General features: G+C 39.3%; 1 protein-coding gene across 1 annotated transcript in view; it reads right to left on the minus strand.

Moving 5' to 3' along the window:
- Positions 1-26532, minus strand: part of CPQ (carboxypeptidase Q) — a gene marked incomplete at its 3' end in the record, with an annotated part of 150580 nt that overhangs the window by 25225 nt on the left and 98823 nt on the right. The window contains exons 5-6 of the mRNA XM_082014824.1: positions 22380-22471; positions 9543-9744 (exon numbers count right to left, since the gene is read on the minus strand). Of these exons, the coding sequence (XP_081870950.1) occupies positions 9543-9744; positions 22380-22471 (294 nt within the window). The remainder of the gene's footprint in view (positions 1-9542; positions 9745-22379; positions 22472-26532) is intronic.

Here is a 26532-nt window from a genome sequence, read left to right on the forward strand (position 1 = left end):
CCTGGCTGGATGATCAGCTTGTTCTCATCATTCTTTATCATTCCAATAGCAATTACATCAGTTGTGTTTTGTTGTAATTTTGAACTTGATTCCAAACCACCGATGGAAACTCTGAATAGTTGAGGATGTACCAAGCCCTGAAGAATCCTATTAGAAACACTCATCATATGACTTCATATAGGAAACTACTTGGACAGCTGCAGGCCAGATCTTAATCCATTTAACCTGCGTCCCTCCCATTGAGAGCAGCGTACACGTGGTCTTCCTGGAATGCTACTGAACGGTTTATTTTTTATTCAGTTTTCAATACTGATGTCATTACAGTTTGTTTTCCATGAATGAAATCCACAAATCCACAGATATTTCTGCTGTTGTTCTTAACAGCCATTCTGGATCATTACACATTTGGTGAGAAATCTCCCAGTATTTCCACACTATGAATGTGTTTTATTTTTCATACAGTCAAATTCCAAAAAAGTAAAAAAAAAACAGTGGAGAGAATCACATTTAACTTTCACACTTTACCATTGGCAAACACACGCCACCTCTAATTTCCATACAGAACACAAATTAAACCCTTTTGTTTTCTATTTACTTCATTATTTGCACGAGCTTCAGTGAAGTCAGGGACAGTTCTAGGAATAAGGCTTAACTAACTTTTACTTCCAAACTGCGTATTTAACATGTTAACACTGAGCTCTGTGTGTTGTAGGACATGTAGGACACTTGTTTTTTTAGGATCAACAAATGGCAAATGCTTCCATATGAAAGAATATTCCCACTCACAAAAACAGAATTCAGCTTTCCTATGCAGCAAACAATAGAGAATTAATATGCCTCGCAGAGGCCCAGCCAGAATAAAAACAACCACACCCCAAATCTGAATGAGATTCTCAGTTAGATATTTTCAGTATTTCTTTTCTGAGACAGAGCATATTCTCCTACTAACAAGGTGAGTGTCAGGAGCAAATTTATTCATGATTTCTTAAACGTTTAGGAACTTTGTGTTCTTACAGAAGGAATCTATTTAATAACAGGGTCTTTTACCCCAATCTACCTCATGTAATTTTTTGAAGAATAAGCATCAAAAAGTAAGGAAAAAAATCAACCTTACTGATAAGAAGGAACAGAAACAAAATATTTTTAAGAGAAAGAAGTCCACTAGCCAAAAAGTGCAAGAACCATTAGCATTTATGATTTTGAATTTGAAACACCTTAATTTAAGTTTTCATTACTAGACTGATGAGCTTATTTAGTATTTGTAAAGTGTTGAATGCACTCTAACAATTTTACTTCTTCTAGGATCCTAAATGTGAATCAGAATGTCAGTGTTTCAAACTAATTTATTGTAATATTCGTGTAAGATTATTTTAAAGCTGCCTTGTCTCGTTTTTTTGAAAGTTAAATTTAAATGCTATGTAATATCAGCTGCTTAACCCATGTGCTGTGTTTCTTAGCTTGTGACCACCAGGAAAACTTTGTCAAATAAACTGCATCACAGATAGTGAAGAAAAGAGAATAACTAGAAATAAAATAAGAAATTCAAGCTGTTCAGCAATGTATGATAGAGTTTTGCAAATATTTTTGGTTTCTCAGTTCAAATTTCCTCTGGGATTGGCAAATTAACAATAGTTATATTTTTAAATTGTAATTAGGATTATCTAAATGTTGTACAAATCAAAGACAAAAGCTTTTGATATTCAGAAAGCTTGTCTGTCTGAAATGGGTGAGGCTTAAATGGGGAAGGTGGCATTTCATTATGGAAAATCCTTGTAAGATTTACTGGCAGATTCACAGATTTTCTTAAGGCCAGCAAAACCCATTACAATCTAATCACACCTTCTGAATAACACATGGCAAAGAACCTCACCTTGTAACTACTGCACCAAGCCTATTTCTCCTGCTTGAGTTACCCTTTACTTTTTGAAGGACACCCAAGTCTTCTTTTACACTTACAAAACGATGGAGAATTCACCAAGTCTGCAGGGTTCTTCTGTACTCACTAACCTTATTGGAAGAAGGTGTTTGCTGTCTTCCACTTCGAATTTGTTTAGTCTCAGATAGACTGAATTGCTAACGGACTATTTTTTAAAATAATGGAGAAAGTTGCTACAATTAGAAAAATTGCTTCCCAGCCTAATATGTATGCTGTACTTGAGTCATCACTTAACATAGTTTTGCATAAATGGAGAGAGATTTAATGTGTCCCGTTTCTCACTGTAAGCTACAATTTCTAGACTTTCAAGTCTTCCTGCAGTTCTTTTGTGATCTTTCTCTCACTAAAATGTCAATAATATTGAGTGAAGTAAAACCACTTAGTACTATCTGCTAGTAATTGCAGCATTTGCCCTTGATTGTGTCAACCTTTCTCTTCTTAGTATTTCTATCAGTCTCTAATAAATTATTCTTAAAACATATTTCTGAACAGTGGGAGTTCATAGTTAAGATAGGCTTCAGCAAGTTCATTCAGAAGTAGTCTGCATTTTTTTCAGAATAAATGTGAATGAGCAGATTTCAAGTATTTGCTACAATCATGAATTATTTTGCCCCGAAGATGACACATTATTTTTGATTTGACAGGACCACCCTGTGCCCTCGCATTAGAAATATACATGCTTTAATGAGAAATATATTACAGAAGCCCTCTTAAAACTACCAGTAAAATTTGCATTCAGGCACTGTGCCTGATCACCCAACTCCATCTCTCTCTCTAGCACTACTACACCAGCTGAGTATACCCATGGTCTGTGTTTGGTCTACATGAAGCAAACAAACTTGCAATTTCAATGCTTCCTCTTAATTATTAGAAGTAGTCCCATACTCCAATATGCCCAAACAAGACTCTAGCCCAAGCAGAACAAAGGTGGAAAGAGTTGCATGTAAACTACAGTCAAACTTGTCTGGTAGTCAAATAGCACAATATGAAAACATACCATAATCTACAGATTAGTCCTTTCATTAAATGATTAGTCTCAAAGACTTTATTAACTTTATTAAAAGCAGGAAAGGTCATATGAAAGGCTAACTGAGATATTATGTTAAACTATGAGCCTTTTAAGGTACCCACCTTCATAAAAAGTTGCAGCATATGAATTTTTTTTAATTACTCTAGAGTAATTTCTAATTTCAAAAGCCCATTTTTATGGAACAATGATAAATTAGAGCATAAATGAATTATTTTACAGATTAATAAACATAGTTCTTTCTGCAATCAAGATTTTAAATGTTTCTAATCTCTGTAGCATTTATAGTAGGTTATTTAGGTGCCAAGCAATTATAATTGTTCTCCTAGCATACTGGTTTAATTGAATACCTCCCAAGTTGCAGAAAATTTGACTTCTGCAGTGGAACACATTCATTCACCATATTTCCCTTCAGAATGATAAAGTAAGATATTTAAAAGGAAATGAATGACCTGGAAAAAGCAATACAATGTTGGTAATTATCACACAACAGCGTTGATGTATCTCAGATTTATTGAGATCAAGACTCAGGCAAGATATAGGTATAGACCATAAGCCCCTTATCCCTCATTTCCATGCAAAAATAAACTAGGCCCACAGTTGCTGGTGTTGGCAGTGTGATTCAACACATGTCCAGAGCAGTGGGAACTCAGCAAGTACAAAAACATAGCAACTGTGGAGTAACTAAAATTATCCCAGTACTTGTAATACTATGCGTAAAGCTATTTTTTTGAGTAGTGTTTAGGAGTTTTGTCCAACTTTTTGCTCCATGAGCAAGCAGGAGACATTTCACTTGTGTTAGTCCCTTAGTCAAATAACTGGATTTCTCCACGTGATACCCTATGCTGAACATCTCAGATCATGAATCACACAAATGTTACATATTAAAGTGAGGAAGTTAAGTTTAATGTATATTTAAGGAAATCTTTTTTCTTTCCCTCATCTTACAGGAAGTTCTTTGACAAGTGAAATATCCCTTACCTGCGCGCAATCAAGACAAAGGCTTTCAGCATTTGCCTATAAAGTTCTAGACTATGTAAATCTGATTTTTCCTCTTTTTCCTTACAGTTTTTATTCTTTTGGCAACAAAAAGAAGCTTAGAAACCGGATCCAAAGCATCTGCCCAAATCTGCAGAGAGCATGAAGCAAGTATGCTGACGAGCAATGCTTCGTGCATTACAGTGGAGTATCACTTCCAAACAGTGATATAGCCAAGAGTGAACACAGATTACCCACTTGTAATTTGGGAAATGGAGAGTTTACGCTATTCTTCATGCCCACCTGGCAACCTCAAGTAGGGGAGTTTTCCTGGTACACCACTTTCTCAAACACACCTCTGGCTAACACCAAGCAGAGGAGCAGGCTTGGCTCAAGCATGCCGGCATGCTCGCGCTGGAGTTTGGTGCTACAATGGATGATGGGGATGGGGGACGAGAGGGTAGCATGCTCTGCAAAAGGGGTGGAACTGAAGGATTTGACCTTTTGCATAATAAGAAAGGAAATAGTGCATGTCAAAGTTTGGTGTCTAAGGCCAAAATACATCTTATTTTAGATTAAGGTAATAAAGAAGCACTATGAAAATATAAAAATGAGAGAAATGATATATGATAGCATTTGTTTGCCACCTCTGAGAAAATGACTAATAGATTGGGTTAGCAATGAATTTTTGATTTCTGAAGAAACATTAAAATTAGATGAACTACTGGTTTATTAGTTTCTGGAAGAATAATTCCTCCTCTTGGTTAATGTAACAAAAAGGCAAGACACTGTCACCGTGGAGACAGAGAGACATGAACAACCATCAAGGTTCAGAGTGACATTCTAAAAAGGAGTTTCACCTTTAGGTCACGGGTTGAATTTTAAATAGAGGAGTTGCCACACGCCTTTTGGAAGTTGTTTGATGTCCTGGGTCAGCGTGATCTCAAATTCAGCTCAGTTCCTAACAGACAAGTGTTCCCATCACAAGCACTGCAGCAACAGATAACCTCCCTGATGAGCCCTGCAGAAAGCAGCATCCTTGAACCAGCACTCCTGGAAATACTGCGTTGCAACAGCCTTCCCTCTGCAAAAATAGGGAGCACCCGATTTGGTCTCCCCTAACACCTAAAGCTGAACTAATGTCCACTGGATACCGTAACACAAACATTATCACTTCATTCCCCCTTCTCAGTTTCATAGAAACATAGACTCACAGAATACCAGGTTGGAAGGGACCTCAAGGATCATTTGGTCTAACCTTCCTTAGCAAAACCATGCTTTAGACAAGATGGCCCAGCACCCTGGCCAGATGAATCTTAAAAGTGTCCAATGTTGGGGAATCCACCACTTCCCTGGGGAAATTATTCCAATGGCTGATTCTTCTCATTGTGAAGATTTTTCCTCTTGTGTACAGTCAGAATCTCCCCAGGAGTAACTTGTACCATTACCCCATATCTTTTCCATGTGACTTTGCAAAAAGGGAGTCTCCATCTTCTTTGTAGCCACCCTTTAAATACTGGAACATGGTGATAAGGTCTCCCCTAAGCCTTCTTTTCTCAAGGCTGAACAAACCCAGTTCTCTCAGGCTGTCCTCATATGGCAGGCTTCCCAGTCCTTTGATCATCTTTGTGGCCCTTCTCTGGGGCCTCCTCAGCCTGACCACATCTTTTTTGCATAGCGAGGACCAAAACTGAACACTACTCCAGGTGCAGCCTGACAAGTGCTGAGTAGAGTGGGATAATGATTCCTTTATCTCTGCTGGTGATGCCCTTGTTGATGCAACCCAGTGTCTTGTTGGCTTGCTTTGCCGCCGCAGCACACTGTTCACTCATATTGAGCTTGTTGTCTACCCAGACCCCCAGGTCCCTTTCCACAGAGCTGCTCCCCAGCTGGCTAGATCCCAGCCTGTGCTGCACTCCTGGGTTATGTTTTCCCAGGTGCAAGACGTTATACTTGTCCTTGTTGAACTTCATAAGGTCCTTGTTAGTCCCACTCTTCCAGCCTATGCAGGTCTTCCTGCAGGGTGGCTCTCCCTTCTAAAGTGTCCACTTCCCCACTCAGTTTGGTATCGTTGGCAAAATTCACTAGGGTACACCTGATCCCATCATCCAGATCTCTTATGAAGATATTAAACAGCGTTGGGCCCAATATCAAACCCTGGGGGACCTCACTTGTGACAAGTTGCCAGTTTGAAAAGGAGGTTCTGAAGGTTTGCAGGGAAGGCTGACTCAGCTCTGGTGCTATTACCTTAGGAACTGGTCTAAATCATGTTTGAAGCATCTTTGTGATAATCAGATGCTTGCTTTTTCAACAAAAATACTTGAGTGCTGGTCTAGCAGGGTTTGCTTAATGTTTTTTAACCCTTTCAGACACTTGAAGAAGCCTGTTGTGAAAAAGCATACAAAGAAACCAAACAAATAAACTCAACCAACCTGTCTCCCCACCTATATTTGCAAATTCTGGCCAAACTTGATTAGGACTTAGTGTTGGAAAGGAACAGCTTTGTGTGCCACAGTTTAGATGTATCCCTAATTAAAAACAAATACGCAATTCAACGCTTAAAAAGAAAGCTGAGGAATATAATTGCATAATTAATAAAGGAGCAGCCTTAGGACCAATGGTTACCTCAAACTGTAAAACCACAGCATAAAATACAACACCACAAAACCCCCATTTCATTTGATTTATGCTTCACGAAAAAGCAAAGCAAAACAAATGTTACACAAATATTTGCAGTAGCCGAAAACTGGCTATCACTAGAAAAACATAGCTACAGATATCCCTCATTGCTGGGCTGAACTGTTCTCAAAATAATCCAATGTAAAGGCCACTGACAGAAATATTTCTAATACTCCACAGTCACAAAGCATTAAACTGCTGTCTTTGGTGCAGATCACCTTGCTTGTGCTTTAGAGGTATTAGTTAAGCTTCAGTCTACAGTTTGCAAAGCACTCTGAACTCTCCTGGCCTCTCTCATCCTAAAATATCAGAATAGTCACTGCTGTTTTCTTGCAAATATGTTTAAGTAACATTACAAATAACATATCATTGCATGCCCATTAAAAATAAACATGCTGGAAATAGCAGAGATGAAGGAGACAGTGTCACTTTGACTGTCTCAGGAGCAGCTATGAACAGCTCTGAAAAACACACATACTGTTGCCCTTTGCAGATCTTTCAGACCAAAAGGAGCAGGAGGAGCAGAATTTTAATAGCATCTAAAAACGTGAATCACAGAATCTATTTAATAACAAAAAGGAGAAAAATTCTAGAGAAATTATGTCAGAAACCATTCTTATTGTTCAAGAAGTACACCATTTTTGCTCTCGCTGTTGCAGAAACAAAGCCACAAAGTGTATTTTCAAGAAAATATTTAAATAAAATTGATGAAGTGTCAACACTTGACTGCTTGTTTAAATTGGACAAAATTATAAAAGCTGTTACAGTGTGTTCAATTTGTTCCAATGTTATTATATACCATAAGGGCTCATTTAAGCAGTGAGAATACTGCAGTCAAGGCGTGAAGATTACAAGATGTCTTAGACTTCTCCCTGGTACAGTATGAAATACAATCTTAAGCAGCCGAAATTCTTTTAGTGGATCTAATTCCTTCCCACTGGGGCTCGGTGGGGAAAAAAAGAATCACTGTTCCTTTATGCTGCAAGAACACTTTGTGATTTGCTTAATGGGAAGTTAAATGAATCAAAGCTTCAGACAGAAAAAAGATCCACCATCAATTAATGTGCCAAATTTTTAATAGGAAAGCAAATCAGATTTATTTAAAAACTGAGGTCTCGGTTCTGGTATATTTATATTTTCTCAAGGTTGAGCTTATAGTTTATGATATTTTTCATAGTTTATTCTTTCTGAGGAATACGGATGACCATGGAAGAGGGCTCTAATTTCTGCCCCACTCCTGCTGAGTGTACTTTACACATGTAGCCTGGGTGACTAATCAAGAGGACCATGGCAAGCTGCAGCTGTTTATGCTCCAGGTGCACCTCAGCTGATGAAAAGTTGTGTACAAGAGCTCAATATACACCGTCATCACAAGCACCACTCACATTACCAACTGAAAACAAGGCGTTTGAATGCTAAATTCTTCTTTCTCCTTTCATAATCTGTCACCCTCAGACAGGAAGGGGAGCACAATGGTAGTCCCCAATGACTGACCATAATGTCCCCAACACCTTACCTAGGAAATCATTCCGATACACCTGCATTTTCTAAACACAGGCTGTATGGTGAGTTCTCATACTCCAACTACAGCACAGACATGTCGGCCTGAAATTCTGGAGCAGACAGGACTTACAGGCTGTGGAGGACAACGCATGGCTACAGCCTCTCAGCAGCACTTACAGCCTCTCAACTCGGCTCAGCACATGGTCCTAATGCTCATGTAAGGTGCAGAGGCATCTTTGACAGGCTTGCAGAACCCAGTGTCACAGCTGTATGGCATTGCACCAAACAAACTTGCACGGCACCTGGAAAGCAGCACACCAGCTGAAGATGAATCTGTAGCCGTTCAACAATATCCCTTCATCCATACTTCTTGCCCAGCATAGATATTTTGCTTTGAAAATTAGATATCCATACATTTTTGGACGCAGTCAACTTTATGGTATCTTTGTACACCCCAGGTGAGTGAGAAGCAAAGGGTTCTGACCATAAATAAGAAGCATATACTCCATGACCCACCGTGTCTTCCACAAAAGCAGGTGAAAAACAAGGCAGTTAATAAAATATTAAGAGTTTCTAAGCATATAGTAGCTATTAGTAAAACTAGCATGAGAAATGCACCCACCTACTTCAGTCATAACACATCGGAGAAAAAGAACCTTAAAATTTTAAAACTGATCATATTTTTTTAAGTATCAGTGCTATGAAACTTTTTTTCTTTCTACTCTTGTTCAAGTATGGAAACTACTATGGAAATTCACTGAGGCTTCACCAGGCTGGCCTCTAGTCTGGACTCTTGTCCTCTGCGAGCCCCTGTGCTAGCGTGGGGTCTCCTGCACAGGGGGGCTGCCAGCAATGGATCTCTCTCACAGCTTGCAAGCCTGTGCCAATAAGCTGCTCGTCACTGGGAGCCAGATACAATACTCCAAACAAACCCCTAAACCAGTTCAAACTTTGTAGAATTTTACCCCTTTAGCACATCTTAATGACCCATAACCTTTTAAATGTCACATCTCAAAAACATTGTTTCTTCAGCATATAAAACAGGGAGAAAAAGTCCTGTATTTCAAAGCCAAAATAATAATAATAAAAAAATTACTTGTTCTGCATTGGAGAATTCCCCTCTGCCTTAGTTTACTATTTATAAACCACCAGTCTGGGATTAATTATTATAAATCCTTAAAGCCGAAAAGAAGATTTTAGGCATGGTATGCTACATATAATCTATACCATTATTAAACTGCAGCTCAAATGCACTTTATGTCCTATTTCTGTTGGTCACCTTTTAACATTTCCATATTTTACCTACGCTAAAGTTTGCTCCTCAAGAGAAAGCATTTCTTACTATTTTCAAAACACCAGACCACCCATTCGACGTGCCACTGCACAGGAGGAGCAGTGTCACCTGTAAAGCACCCTCACCTGGCACCCCGTTTCTCATCCAGTAATCGATGTCTGTTCCATCTGCATCGTCGTAAACATCTGTAACATTGATGGGCTGCAGCAGAGTCAGGATCTCTTTCATGATGTCCCGAGCTTTAGCATTGCCAGTAAAACCCAGGCCAGAGGGTTTGAAGGTGCCTTCATCAGACTCCATGACGATATCGAAGTTGGAGATATTTTCCTAAATATGTAAGGAAAGAAGATTGTTTTGTGACTGCTACTTTAACTGGCACCATGTACTGGATTTTAGACGTCAATGTGAGCATACCATAACAAATTTGTTTAAGAAGCAGAGAAATGCTTCCTGTGATCGTGTGTATATAAGCATAAATGAAGGGACCTAATCTTTCTGTATGAAAATGCTGAAACAGTTCAAGTTCAGTTCTGAGGCACCAGTATTCTGTAGGAGCCACAACATGACTGGCCTGCTGTCCCCAAACACTTGCTTTAAGACTTCTGAAGTGCCACCTAGAAAGATAAGCCATTACCACCATATTTCAGTTTTCACATGCAGCTCTCACTTTCTTCTCAGACCTGAAACTCAGAAAGTCTGTTGCAGGGGAGAGGGTATGCAGTCTGGTTGGCCTTAAAAATTAGATGCATTCAAAGCTTGCTTAGACTGTGCAGGACATCCCATTCAAAAAAACAGCTGCTGCCTCTTCAGAAACACATTATTTTCGATACACCACGTAGTCAATTCTGACTTCGGTTGGAGGACTGAAATGCCAAGGTTCCTCCTGACCTGAAGGAATAATGTCTGTTTTAAGGGCAGTTCACGCTTCCAAGGTAAGTTCTTACAGGAAACATCAATTTTAAGACTTTGTGTACAAGTGGCATAGTAACATTAGCTTTTAGTGTGCACTTGGAAGATTCTCTTCAGCTAAAAGAACAAAAATTATCATCCAGAGCCATTTATTTGCTTCCCATACACTCAGAATGCCCAGTCACAAAGGTTTAATTGGAATAAAATACTTAGGGAATTTACATGAAGGTCTCACTCTTCTCAAGAAGCACCCAACTTTTTTTGCAAAATAAAACAGTTTGTGGCCAGGTCAGGCAGAAGAAAGCTGTACTTCAGATTGTCTTGAATGTGACTGAAAGAACTTACTGCAGGTTTTACTCCTATGCCCAGATCTCATTCCAGAATTTCATAGCTTTCATGGGTTATTACAAGAAAATCATTGCAAGAGATATGTGATAGTGGTGAGTAACAGATCCATGTCATTAACAGCTTACATAAGCCTACAATTCAGTAAAGAATTCTTTCAGATTTTTCTGGATATAAAACCAAATATAAACTACAGGTCGCGGTGAATGTGATATTCATTGAAGTTTTCAGAATTTCTTTATATAATTTTCCAAGAACTGTGTTTTGCACTCTACTTTCCCCAAACTTTTATCTTTTTGAGCCGAACAAGTTCTAACATAAAAGAGGTATTCACTTCTAATTTAGAAATACATTCAGCAGTTAAAAAATTTAACACAAAAACTTTGCATATGATGAAGTAACTGTAAATATTGTAATACTTTAAAATAACCAAACTACCTATCGACCCATGCAACTACTTGAAATCAAGGTGGAAATAACCAATCTTGTCACCAAATTGGCAATCGCTATTTTTATGTGATGAAAAAAATCTTCAGTTTATAAAAGATTAAATGTAAAGAATTAAGATACATGTGGTGTCTAGGTCTATCATCAAATGCAGTTACAGGTCATGAGCCTCAACATGAAATCGTGATTCATGGACCCTCTGAATGTAGTGGGAGAGAAACTGGCCAAGAAAAGCACACTGCATGGTAAAAGGGACCAATGATGCTTCAAAGTCACAGGTACAACAGAAATAATGTCTCAAAATGTAAATCTTCTTTATACGACAAGCCCAAGGAGCAAGGCTTAGGGAAGACAATACACATTTCAGTGCTCTGGTGAATTCCCAACGAAAGCTAACTTAACTATAGTGAGCCCAGCATAAATACCATGATAGAAAGCATTCAGAAATGGCTTCTGTGGCTGAGTCTTCTGTCCTGGTTTCAGCCAGGGTAGAGTTAATTTTCTTCATAGAAGCTAGCGTGAGGCTATGTTTTGGATTTGGGATGAGAAAATGTTGATAAGGTGCTGATGTTTTGAGTTGTTGCTAAGTAGTCAAGGACAGTCCAGCTTCTCGTGCTGGCCTGCAGCGAGCAGGCTGGGGGTGCACGGGAAGCTGGGAGGGGACACAGCTGGGACAGCTGACCCAGACTGGCCAAAGAGATATTCCATACCATATAACGTCATGCTCAGTATATAAAGCTGGGACAAAGAAGAAGGAAGGGGTGGAGGGACGTTCGGAGTTATGGCGTCTGTCTTCCCAAGAAACCATTACGCGTGACGGAGCCCTGCTTCCCTGGAGATGGCTGAACACCTGCCTGCCCATGGGGAGTGGTGAACAAATTCGTTGTTTTGCTTTGCTTGTGTGCGCAGCTTCTGCTTTACTTATTAAACTGTCTTTATCTCAAACCATGAGTTTCCTCACTTTTACTCTTCCAATTCTCTCCCCCGTGCCACCGTGGGGGAGTGAGCGAGCGGCTGCGTGGTGCGTAGTTGCTGGCTGGGGCTAAACCACGACATCTTCGAAGCAGGACTTCTGCTCATTTTTAGAGATGCTGCAATGAGCAGGAGCAACAAGGCAAATGGAAGGGACTATTCAGGGCAGTGAGGTGAGAAGATACCGAGAAGAAATCTCACCTACCACTCCTCCAAAGAAAAGAATTCCTAAGTTCGAAAACTTCATGAACTGCTAATATAGCAGCATTACTGCAGTCTTCAGTTGTGTTTTCTCATATAAATGTTTGCATGTGTTTTTAATATGAAACTGAGAAAACAAACCACCCACAATACATTACACCATATTCTTGCTCTGTAAGAAAGCTGTTCAGTTCTGAGAACATGCGGGAGTGGCACGAAAACAGGACACCCTGGGGAGAGAAACCAGACTCATTGGGGGACAAAAAAGAAACAGGTCACAACTACTTGAAGTACCATGTGTCCCTGAGAAAGCTTTTTCCCTATTTTGTCCACTAGAAGATAGGATTAATTACAAAACTATTCACTGTCAAGTTTGAAAGTTGCAATCTTAAAATAAGGGGGTTGGGTTGATTTCACCATAGCCATTTTTGTACACGTGTATTGGCATTTCTACTTACACAGAAAGAAACATGTGCTGGAGAACATGCTATAGGGAAGATGCTCTGTTGTCCTTTGTCCTCTGTGGTGCAGGAATAACTGCCAGTTAGCAAAGCGAGGCGAGACCATACATTGCTCCCTTGACTAATTCAAGGGAACAGCACAACAAACCAGTAGGATTTTGTAAAATAACTGCAGGCTCAGCTGTTTCCTTAATTTTTCCCCATTCTGAATGTATTTTAAATAAGCATTTTAAACTCAGTACACAATTTTTTCAGAAAGTAATCCCATTTGCTGCATCTTGATACTGTGCCACTTCTCTTAGCACATACCAGAAAATTGTATCTTGTTGGTGTAACTTGCTGCCTAATTCTCTGAACATCAAAACAGACTTTTATCCTTTATCTTCCTATGACTCGGTCAGAGAAGAGGTCTCTTCCCTTTATCTTATCATGTTTAGCTCTTTGACTGAATTTTTAAATGAAACATTACAATAAATACTGCATGGGAAAATTGGTTTTCTATAGCTTGCTATTTTCATTGAATATGCAGATAGGCAGGATCCTTGCCAATACTTCTATTTTTTTTTGTTTTAATTCTTTTTATTTCTGTTTTGTCTACAAACAATCTATTTTTATCTCCATTAAGCAAAACTAAAAATATAAGTGTTTCTCATCTCTAAGGCAAACACTTGAAAACATGAAATTACAGTAAATCTTTTCAATTAAGAAAACAAAACCTTGTCATATGCATGACTTGTACTTCTATCAGTAGGAAACATGTCCCATCTAGAGTAGACACTGGCAATCCCAAGCATAGAAGTACCTACTTATTCAGTCGAAATCCCAACTGTTAATTCTTACCAAATGTTAAACTAGACTCCAACATCTCATGACTAATCTACCAAGTCACTGATGGCAATTCCTCTTACCCAGCTAAAGTAATGAGATACCTGAAAGGATAAGGGAGGGAACAGCTGTCCTAAAAGCCTTCAGTAATTTGGGGCTACTTAAAATAGAGTGCTATTACTTGTCCAATAGCTCATTTACTGGTTTTCTTTTTCATTCCACTGAGAAAAATCACCACTTTACAGGGAAAATACTAAAGTCTGTAGTGGCAAAGCACTGTCCTTGACTAATGGTTAATTTGTTCCAGTAATAGGGGACATCAGTTAATCCGACAATGTATTTTCAGCCTTCTGTTATTGATTTACACTTAACTTTAGGAAACACCAACACTTGTATTCTTGTATTCCAGTATTTGACTCAGAGCAGTTGGGATCCAAGTATAGCACGGCAACAGCCGTGCTGCAGAACTCACGGTGAAATGATGGTCATCCCACTTGCAGTACTTGCAGTAAAAAGTGTGTTTAAATCAACACCCAGCTTTGTTAGCCTGGCAACTAAGACTACAGGAAAGACAAGAGAAAACATCGGAAATGCCTAAGTGGATGTGACAGCTGGAAAAGGAAAAAATAAAATAAATAACATCCTCTAAGCATTTAATAATATATAAACATGGAGTAGTGTAAATTTGAGTTGCTGTTCAGGAACAAGATTATTTAATGAAGCAAAACAGCATAAATGGAAACTAGAGAAAAAACACCAGAACAGCTGTTAGGAAGCAGAGATGCACCAGCATCAAGGCATAATAACCACCAGCCGCAAGCGTGACCATACTGCTCACGCTCTTTTTGAATGAAAACAGGGAAAATCAGGAACACTGTGAGTTATAATTTTTTTTAAATTACTCCATCATTATATGGGAGAAAGCTGCTGTAAAGCTGAAGATCAGCACAATTTTTGATAGATGACAAGGTATGAATAAGGCTTATACTTTTGTTAAAAGATTAAATATTTTTCTTCCACATTTTGTGGGAAAGCAGTCCGTAAAACAGTCCACAGATTTTATGGCTTGTTCTCTATCAATCAGAGTTACAGAGTTCTGACCTCTGAGAAGCCAATAACAAAAGTCCCAGTAACATCAACAGCCCTGGAGCAGGATTTGGTCATGTACCTATTAGCATTTCACTCAGTAAAAACATACTACTAGCATGTCTTACCTTGTACAATACCACTACTGTTTCCTCTGCAGCCACTTGCCAGCACTCACAGACATGACCATTCAGTATTGTAAGTTCTCCGGGATGATAGACAAGAAAGAGCAGACAACTCTGAAGACAGCAGCAGGCTATGTAAGGTATGCAACAGATTACCTGCAGCCTTGTCTTGGAAGGTTTTTTCTCTGACAAAGAGGCATATCAAAGAAAAATGCTCTTCCTGGAAAATGTTCCATAGTTTAGACCCTTTTACTGCTCAAATACAAGGGTATCAAAACACTGCCTTATGACTCTGTCCCACTGCTGTCCCTTTTTGAAAGGTTTTAGGTTTTTGTTTGAAAATAGGCAACACTGCCAAAATCACAAAGTGTGGTTTACATCTTTCAACGAAAGGCAACTTTTAACTGCTTTTAATAAGCAAGTGGGTACTTTTGTAACTTTCAATAACAGACTGATAACAACAAATTGGCAATACCTCAGCAATTATCACAGCACACATGTCATTAGTATTTCCTCATTTTATGCAGAATGCTTTTAGGTTCTTATCTGGGTAAGAGGTGCAATGTTAAAATGAAAAGTCGTCAATGAGGAGGAAGCTCATCATGATGAGTCAACACGAGGCAACAGTTTTCTCTGTCTTGCACAGCTGTGGGCAGTTTGGACAGAGGGACCCAGCTTTCTTACAGCAGAACATCCCAAAGCGCAAAGGACCTGTGGTTGGGTGCACCTGCCTGGAGTATGAAAAGCAGAGCAGCTATCCTCAGAAGATGTGTCCACCAGTTCACAACGTTTCAGACGGCAGCTCTGCTACTTGCATGAGGGGAGGAAAAGTACAAAGACAAAAGTCCTCCTAACACTAGACATGTATGAAATTTGCCCACATGGAATGAAGACTAGGCAACCAGGAGATGCACTGCCATCACTGATTCTGGATCTTCCCTGCTTCAAGCATGAAGGTAAGGAATGAACCCCTTTTTGTGTTTTCGTAAAATCTGGTTTCCTCTGCAGCTTCCACTAGGCCTGTGACACCTCAGTATTAAGAATTATGAATTCCTACTGACCTAGAACTGGTGTAAAATATAATTGTGTGAGTATACTAGCTTTTACTGTGCTTAAGACAATCAAGGGTACTTCTGGTTGTTAACTATGATACTGGAGAATACAGTGCAATTATTTTCTTTTCATAGGTTTGTAACTGAACATTTCTTTTCTTATGCATTTCTTTCATTTCTCAATGAAAGGGATCAACAGGACAGCAGTGGTCAAAACAAGCAGCAGTAATTTTACAGAACTTTTGATTACGGAGAATATTTCCTGAGAACAGTCAATAGGCAAATGGACAACATATTTCACTGGGATAAAAGAATCCACGTTAAATTCTTGATGTGTTTGGTTCAAATCACACACAAATCCATGTCTCATGTTTCACCAGAGTACTTGGTAAGTATTTTGGGAAATAAACATGAAGTTGAAATACATGAGTTTTCTGAAAACACTGGTTCTGAGGAGCAAATATTTTCTGGGTAAGAATCATTTCACAAGAAATTTTTTTATTTGCTTCTTAGAGAAAGTAACTCATTAGCAAATCACAGTAGAAACCTCATGTGAGCATCAACAAAGAGGACTTAAATTAGCAGTGAGATACCAGCATTTCAGAAACTGATGTTTTCATGTAGACCCAGTCTGGGCAAAATATCAAATCTTCTTGGTAATAAACACAAAAAGGAAACCATAGCAAACACTGGTGATTGATATTTTTCATAAAGTGAAACCTTTCCTAAAAAGTTAAAGCAGTGTATGGCATTTGCACCACAAATTTAAGTAAGTACTGTAAACATCATTAAGATAGGAATAAAAGCATGCAGAAATATTTTAACACATTCTCTAATGCTGTTTGAATTAAATTCATAACACATTAATGCCTCCAGTGACCACAATAGAGTTACTGAAGTAAATTTGAACGTGGCCTAGGATCTTTTAGTCTTCTAATCACAAAATGTATTTGCCTTCCCAGAAGATTGTATGCAATACTTCTATTCCAAAGTAAATATTATCAGCCATTCGTAGTCCCTTAATTCATCTGGGTAAATAACTGTAACCTTGTCTTCATGGTACACAGATCTTTCACAGAAACTAGTCCAAAGCAACAAAAGGAGGACAGACACATCATTACATATATTTCTTTCTCCCCTCATGCAGACAGCATAAGAGTAAACACACAAAAAATTTAAAACCCCTACTGGAGGGCACTCAGGTACTGATGTTAAAAGTTTGTCGGAGAATCTGTACTGAATAGCTGCAACATAGGTCCTCCAGAATTACCAAACCATGTTCCTCCTGCTTCTTCCATTCAACTGGTATAGGAAAGCAGCAGCTGCAACATTTCACATTTTTGAAGTTATTTATTTACTGTATTGTCTGTACATAAAAGCGCTACTCAGCAATTTGGTCACACAACACTAAGCACTGGGCAAAGACTGCAGATGTAGTGTTGAACCCCAAGATCTGTAGCCTGACTTACACTGAGATCCTTTAATTTCATTACCCTTCCTCAAGACAAAGTATCTTTACTGTGAAGTAAAATCAGGCATTTTTGCAGTCTGGAATTAAATCTAATTATTGACTAACAGTTAAAAGCAGTGAGCACTTCAGCAGGTATCTCCTTTGGGAGCAAAGACGCTAGTGATTCCCTGGGAGGCTTCTACACCGCGGTCAAAACTGAGCAGGTGCTCTGCAAGGTACTGGTGGGTGGCAGGTACACCTGCACTAATGGAGGCACTGGACTGCTGGACGATACATGGCTTTCAACTCTTGGAAATGTCTTAGAAAACTCATACAAAGGAAACAACGGATGAGGACCATGAGATGCTCTCCAGAAAAATGTGATCAAATGAAAGCACGGTTGCATGAGTAATCTATATGTCTGATCTTATTCTGACTACAGTTGGGCAAACATGCTTTTCCTAAGCATCTATTTACTGGATGCTATCAGAAACAGGAGGCAATGCTAAGCTGAGCTTTTGGTCAACCCAATATGGCAACGCTTACATTCTCTTACAAGATCTGAACAGCCAATATACCCTATCACTAGCTTTAATAATCAGAAACTATAATATTGGGCTCTACAGAAATACTTGAGTGACATAAATAATGCTGTTATGCAGGGGTATGAGTTAATTATTGGCACCATAGTAAAACCACCATGCTGCTGCTATCTCAGTTCTTTCTGCAGTAACTTATGCACTTTCTAGCAGTGGCAACCTACAATGACAGATGAGGAAGAAAGACCTGAAATTAAATTCAAAGAAAAAATAAATAAGCTACGAAAGCTAGAGTATTTGTACTTGTCCAGTACTATATTGTCTTCATTTCTTCTCCCTTGCCACATTTCCACTGACATGAGGAGGTAATTTACAATGTCAAGGAAATCCATGACTGTCTGTGCTGAATTACTGCATTCATATTTCTACTTGTTTGCAGCAAACTAAAGTCATAATAAGCCCAGCTATGTAGATGAGTCATACAGGCCATCTTTCATTTAACAAGACACCTTTAAATACCACTCTTAGTTAACTTGTACTCATTACCATCAACAAGCAATGTTTATGCCATACTATCCTAATTGCCAGAAACTTGCACAAGTAAATCATTAAAAGGTTAAGTTATTTTTCATGCTAAATATAATGTACAGTATTAATCTGCTTTATTTTGTTATTATGAGTAATGCTATGTCCTATAGTTGTGTCAATTTATAATTATGCCAGATCACATGGCAGGGGGGAAACAACAACAACAAACAACAGACGGATGTCATTTCTGCATAAATTCTCCATGTAAGTTACAAATTCTTGTGAAGTTAGACTGGGCTTTCTTCACACAGCACAACATCCAGATGGAATCGCATCAACAGAGCAAAAATTGAGACACATCTTTGTCTCAATTTTTTTAAAAGCAGAGTAACCAAATATCTTTCAAACAACACCCAGCCTGCTTTGTACTTCCCTATTTGATCTTTAAGCTTGCTTTTTGATATTACATCTGAATATAAATCCTAGAGACAACAGTGAAATGCAGACATTTTGGCAAAAGATGAGACGTGCATGAGACAATTTCACGTGTTGCTGACAACAGCACCGTAGGATGGAGCTTATTTTCTGACATGGAAATCTACAGAGGTGATGATACATTCTCATGAGCAGTGTGCACTAGGCACAAAGCATCCCTCCAGCTCCTCCAAAATGCACTTCTGTACATGAGAAGCATCTCTTTCCTGTGCTACATACTCCAGAACGTTCCATTCTAGTATAATCCTGCTGAACATTGGAGTAGCAGTGCTAAATCCAGAGTCCTTTATACATACTAAACTGCACCCTGTAACGTCCCTGAAGCTCAGTGTCCTGGTTTCAGCCAGGATAGAGCTGGTTTTCTTCACAGAAGCTAGTGTGAGACTGTGTTTTGGATTTGGGATGAGAAACTGTTGATAATGTGCTGATGTTTTGGGTTGTTGCTGAGCAGTCAAGGACAGTCCAGCTTCTTGTGCTGGCCTGCCAGCGAGCAGGCTGGGGGTGCACGGGGAGCTGGGAGGGGACACAGTCGGGACAGCTGACCCAGGCTGGCCAAAGGGATATTCCCTACCATCCGACGTCATGCCCAGTACATAAACTGGAGTTGGCCGGGGGGCGGAAATCGCTGCTCGGGGATGGGCTGTCGATCGCTGGGTGGTGAGCAATTGTTGTATTGGGCATCACTTGTTCTTGTCCATTCCTTTGTTGGTATTATCATTGTTGTTTCCTTCTTTCTTTCTGTCCTATTAAACTGTGTTTATCTCAACCCATGAGGTTTTTTTCCTAATTCTCTCCCCTGTCCCACTGTGGGAGGGGGAGTGAGTGAGCAGCTGCGTGGTGCTTAGTTGCCGGCTGGGGCTAAACCACGACATTCAGAAAGCAAGCTCTTAGGTACCCCTTCCAAATGACAGTGCTGAGGTTTTCCTATAATTTGGAGATATAAGGAGGAACTGCATTATATATGGATAGTTAAATACACTTCTTAGTAACGTTAAACAAGTTAGTGGAAAATAATTCACTATTCATCAACTAGCTAGAAAACCATAACCACTGTTATGCTATCTCTGTCAACTCTACTGCAGACAAAATTGATTTCATCACAATGAATTTGATACAAAGTGACATATCCATTTATTTGTTCTGATAGTTTGCTTACGATTAAAAACATACTCTTAGGAACTGAGGATAAATTCTTAAGCCAGGTAATAGACAGCCCTACCAGAGGGGATGTAATAGTGGGCTTGTTGGTCTCCAAAGCATGTGAGCTAATTGGTGACATCAAGATTTGAGGCAGCCTGGGCTGCAGTGACCATGCACTGCTGGAGTTTGTAGTTCTGAGGAATCTGGGGCAAGCAAAGAGTAAAGTCTCTACAGGACCCCGAATTTTAGGAAAGCAAATTTCCAGCTCTTCAGGGAGTTAGTCAATAGGACCCTCTGGCAAACTGCCCCTGGGGACAAGGGAGCAGAACAGAGTGGGCAAGGGAAGAGCTATGGATGTCGTCTACCTGGACATCTGTAAGGCCTTTGACATGGTCCCCCAAAACCACCTCATCTCTAAATTGGAGAGAGATGGATTTGATGGCTGGAGGAGGAATTGGTTGGATCATTACATCTAGAGGGTAGTGGACAACAGCTCAATGTCCAGATGGGGATTGGTGATGAGTGGCATCCCTCAGGGGTCTGTAGTGGGAGCAGTACTCTTTAAAACCTTCATCAATGACATAGACAGTGGGATTGAGTGCACCCTCAGCAAGTTTGCAGATGACACCAAGCTGAGTGGTGCAGCTGACATGCCTGAGGGATGGGATGCCGTCCAGAGGGACCTGGACAAGCTCGAAGAATGGGCCTGAGAACCTCATGAGGTTCCACAAGCCCAAATGCAGGGTCCTGCACCTGGGTCACAGTGACTCCAGGTATCAGTACAGGCTGGGGGATGAAGGGATTGAGAGCAGCCCTGCCAGGAAGGACTTGGGGGTACTGGGGGATGAAAAGCTGGACCTGAGCCAGCAATGTGTGCTCGCAGCCCAGAAGGCCAACCATATCCTGGGCTGCATCCAAAGAAGCATGGACAGCAGGTCGAGGGAAGTGATTCAGCCCCTCTGCTGTGCTCTGGTGAGACCCCACAAGGAGTCCTGCATCCAGCCCTGGAGCCCTCAGCACAGGAAAGACATGGACCTGTTGGAGCAGGTCCAGAGGAGGGCCACAAAAATTATCACGAGGGATGGAACCCCTCTCCTCTGAGGAAAGTCTGAGAGAGTTGGGGTTGTTGAGCCTGGAGAAGAGAAGGCTCCGGGGATTCCGTCTTGCAGCCTTTCAGTACTTAAAGGGGGCTTATAAGAAAGATGAGGACAGACTTTTTAGCAGGGCCTGATGCAATAGGACAAGGGATAATGGTTTTAAAGTAAAAGGGAGTAGATTTAGACTAGATCTAAGGAATAAATGTTTCACAGTGAATGTGGTGAAACCCTGGCCCAGGTTGCCCAGAAAGGTGGTAGATGCCCCGTCGCTGGAAACATTCCAGGTCAGGTTGGACGGGGCTCTGAGCAACCTGATCTAGTTGAAGATGTCCCTGCTCATTGCAAGGAGTTGGACTAGATGAACTGTACAGGTCCCTTCCTACCTCCCCTTCCCCAAAGATTCTATAATTCTATGATTCTGTGAATTGCTTGTAGGTCTGTTTTCTTACTATTGTACAGCAGGTAACTTCCTAAACACATTTGCATTCATCTTGTCTATGCCTTGGATATATTAACCATTGCTGAGAGTAATACTACTAAATTAGGGAAAAGAATAAAAGATAACTACTATAGCTTAGTTATACAGGTACAGCATAATTTTGGGGGGAAAAAACCCACACACATATTCCCAAGATGCATCTCCAAAATAGTTTTAGGCAACTGGCCTTTATGTCATGATGTAATTTGAAAAGGACGTTGCTGGCAGGAGAGACAGATGTGAAAATAGACAATATTTTTATCTTTATAACCAGTCATCTTCAGAAATCAACATTTTAAAATGTTCCAGATCCCATAAAACTAATAATTGGCAAAGAGTATTTTAGATTACACACTATTAAGATAAGATAGCAAAGATTTTTCTTTGTAGTATTTTATGTTTTACAATGTAAAATATTATTGCCAAGTGCAATGAAGCAGAAATATATAAGGCAAAAAAAAAAAAATTATATTGCCAACATATGTGGACCATTTGTCATTCATTCTCAGAAAGTTAGCATTGTTTGAAAGCTATGGCAGACACCACATCGTGAAATACCTATTTTGGAACAGTTTCATGGCAGAATATCTTAGGTCAAGCGGAACACATATATGTGTGGTTGCACCACTTTCTATTAAATATAAAATGAAGCTTACATTTATGATTAAAACTAGACAATATATTTTCAGGCAGAATTGGAGCCCCTATTTTTGGTTAGATATTAAGCTGAATGTTTTGACAAAAAGATTATGCAAGCCACAAAACTAGGGAGAAAAGTGCTGTCAAGCAAATCATCTGAAAACATCATTTACCTTGTGCAGCTGATAGTATTGCTCTGCACCTATGCCTCCTTGCTCTTCTGCCGTCCATAGTACCAAGCGCAGAGTCCTTTTTGGGCGAAGTCCTAAAACAGAATTTGAAATATTGGTTTTAGTACTAAATATACATATATGTGAACATTTTTTGCATTGGTCACCACCCTCCAATGGATGAAAAGCCTGGGTTTCCATTCAGTCAGCTCTACCTTCACCAAATGCAACCTATTTCAAGTGTGGGTTTTGGTGTTGAGAGCACTTTTTGTTTGTATGGGGGGAAAGACTAGGGTGCAGGGAGAAAGCCCACATGAGGAAGGAGTGGGCTGTTGTGGTGCTGCTACCAGTTGCAGTAGCACAAGAAAAGCACATTCCAGGGACATACTGTAGGTGTCTGAAAACCATAATATAAAATAACTACCTTGATAGATTTCTGAGACGTATGCTGCTGTCAGTGCGATGGTCTGCAGTAAGTAACGCGCATCTGCTTTCAGCAGATCCAAATCAAATTTTCATGAGAATTACCATTGCTTTGCCATGGTTAATTTATTACAATTAATTGAAAATGAGCTGCTGGATTTTTATGAGAAATGTTTATCCATTTCAAGAACTGAGAGGGTCTGCAATATTATTTTGCTTTTTATCAGAGAAATGAAAAGCAACAATCCGTACTTTGGAATCTGAAATACAATCAGTTGCTGAATGTATGCAGGGCTTTTTAAAACAAGGCAAATACAAGGCCATTCTGTATTTGCTACAGTAGCTCAATAAGAAAGATAGGTTCTTAGATAAATTTTGAAACCGTCTCTGCCATGGCAGATCTGAACAGATAGAAGTTGTTGCCCTTTATTTATTTGATTGATTCTATTCATAAACGAATACATTCGAGACATCAAACCTGAGAGCATGGAAGAGCAAACAGACCAAGAATAAATAGTGTTCTCTGTACAGTCTAATGCTAATTGTGTTTGAGCAAAAATAAAGCCCGCAAAACTATTGAAAATAAAAAAAGAAAAGCCAGTGAGGAACCTATCATCACAAGCGATAAAGCATAAATTACCACACACACTTCTGTGCTGAGGAGAAATAATATCAGTATCACTGTCAAAACTTATTTAATTTCCTAGCTGAAATGGATGAAGTTTACAAATAGACCTGACCTTCATTTTTTTTTTCTCTTGACACAATGAAAATCAACTGAAGATTTCTTTCTCAAAACTACATGCCAGCAATCCTCATAACTGAAGGCAGAGTATACAAGGAATACTCAAAACCTGAAGAAAACACTTTTGATTTTCCAGTATTTCATAATGAAGAAAGTACAAACAAGTGGTTTAAGGGTGTATTTTCTAAATTTTGATATGCTGACTGTGAACAGAAATGTTGTCAAACCTCATTAAAGACACCCCCCCCACACCACATCCTAGTGGATTCCCTGCTCTTCTCCTAAATCATGACAGTGCAGGATTAGCCTCTTTTGCTTTTCAAATCAGCCAGATGGCCAGTGAGATAAAATTAAGATAATCAAATAGCAATTGGGTTGAAGTTAGAAAGGTTTTAGACCCCAAATAACCACAAATGTGTCAGCAGCTTGGTTAGAAGAGGTGGCTCTAAAGCAGAAAAGGTGCTGGGTATAAAGCATAGAGCAGCCAGTCCTGTAGGACTGCCCTGATGGCACTGCAGTTTAAGCAGCAAATAGAGGTGTTTGTCGTAGGACAAACTACAAAGCACTGAAGCCCAGTCTCCAGCCCACCACTGCTGTGAAAGCAGCTTTGGTAGGAGATGCTTCAGACAAGGGAGCAGCATCTCCTGCTGCCTCTCAGGCAAAAATCAAGATGCTTTTTGGACTGCCACTGTCGTCCCAAGGGGCACTTGGGTTAGTGATCAGGGACATCACGTTTGGCTCCAATGGGCTGTAACACTGGCTGATCTCTCCTGCTCTGCAGGAGCTTGAGAAGGTCTCAGCCCACTTGTAGGGAAGAAGTTTTAAGATTCCTATGTCCCCCTCCTAGCCTGTCACTGTATCTGTCCATTAAAGATGGGGAAAGAAAAAAGCCCTGCTGAGCTTCAGTCTTTCCAGTCTTGGAGGTGGTATATCAGCTCTTCCAATCTCACAGATTCACTTGTGTGTTTTACCGAAATTAAATGGGCAAATTAAAAAAAAAAATATATATAAGCTATGGAGGCAGTTATTTTAAATACAAAATAACATCTACAGAGGAAGATTTAATTTCCTCATTATCTTAACCTGAAAGCGATAAGTATTTATCTACTTGTTATTAAAAACGCAGCTATTCTGACCAAAGAATATCAAACAAATCCAATCTTCACAAGTAAAATTGCGAAGAATATTCTCAAAGCACATTTTTTATTAAAAAACACAAAGTACTGTGCTTAAGTTACAATTTTTTTTTAATGAAGTCTTATTTTGGCTTGCTTCTCAAAAACTACTGGTTCCTAAGCAAGGTATCATCTCCACAACATCAGAAGCCTTGCAGATCACAGTCCAAGTATGTATTGAAAAAGCATGATAAAATATCACTTGGATTAGGAAACTATGTTCTGTGATGGGTGTACCATGTAGAAGGGTAGGTGGCAAATTTTAAAATGAAGGAAAACTGCTTCACAAATATGATATTGCCTCTTCCCTTTTTATCTATATAAATGAGATATTACATAGTCTAAAAAAAAAGATATCAGAAGAAAAAAAAACCTGTAAAGTTACCCAGAACATTTAAATAGACTATTTTGGCAATGTGCAGCAGGTTATAATGGCATTCATTGATGCATCAGTGCAGGGATCCTGCCATGTCTTCCCTGGGTCACTCAGATCTGAGATTATCTAACTAAAATGAAAACTGCAGAGCTCAACACCAGCTCAAAACCACTGAAATCCCAGTTTCCATCCTACTGCTGCATCCCAATAAAGAGAATAGCAGGGGTTTACCGGAGGATAACATTGAAAAGGTGACAGCTGGTACTCAAATAAATTATTCTTTCTAAACTCACATAACTAAAAGCAAAACCAAAACAACAATAGACCCTCACCCAGCTACAGATTAATTTGCAAATCTCCAATATTTTAGAAAAATGAAGTAGCTTTTTTCTTCCCTCTACCTTACCTTTAACTGGGAAACATAGTGATAGTTTACCACAAAGGTGCATTTTACTGATCAACCTCTATATTATTATGGTGTATCCCAAGCATAAAAAATCCTATAGGGCACCTGGGCTCCTAAATCAAAGGATGAAATAAAAACATCGATATGGTCGATCTATGACTAAAGAAACCTGTGCAGTACGTACACCAGGACACTTGCTGTGTTATAGTCCCTGTGTGCTGGAGTGGCTGCTAGCCCTTTCGCTGCCTTGGGTACCGCAAACACTTCAGTCATACTAACATGCAGCTCTTACCGACTCCATTTTCTGTTTCTTTTAAAGCATCGTAGAGTGCTCACACTTGCAGATGTCAGCAGCAAGCCTAGGTTTGCCAAAATACCAAATGCTTGAGAAAAAAAGATTTGTAACTAAGCTTTATTAACTAATCAGTTTGACTTCAACCTCAACTACAGTGACGTATTTTGCCAAAAGCTTTTAGTTCATAACTTATGTGGAAGGTAATTGCCAACAAATAACATGCAGGTATTATACACACACACATGTGCATATATGTATATATACATATTTTACATTCATTTTAAAACTAAAATTAATATTTTCTAGACATGACAGTGTTTATTAAATCCACACATATTCTTACACATGTGGATGATCTCCCTGTGATAAGATACTTACCAGGATGCTATACAAGAATTGAATTTTATGTTCTACCTATCTTGCTTATGCTTGATAGAATTGAGACATTCCCACATAGTGAAAGGGAAATGTATGGTTTGGTACAAGCATAGACAAATTATGTTCATCTGTCACATGCAATGTAAAACCCTTAAGATACCACATAAGCCTGGGGACAACTTGAATTGTGTCTTTTTTTTTTAATCAAAATAGAGATCAGTAGTATAAATACTAAATTTCCCTCAGTAAATATTTTCTCACTTTATAAACATAAATCCTTACTGATGAGGAGGATTAAGTACAAAGATATAATATTTTCTAAGATGACAGTATATGCTGGCTAATCAGACTTCTTCAA

The sequence above is a fragment of the Phaethon aethereus genome, assembly GCF_964289735.1.
Source record: "Phaethon aethereus genome assembly, chromosome: 2".
Lineage (NCBI taxonomy): Eukaryota > Metazoa > Chordata > Aves > Phaethontiformes > Phaethontidae > Phaethon > Phaethon aethereus.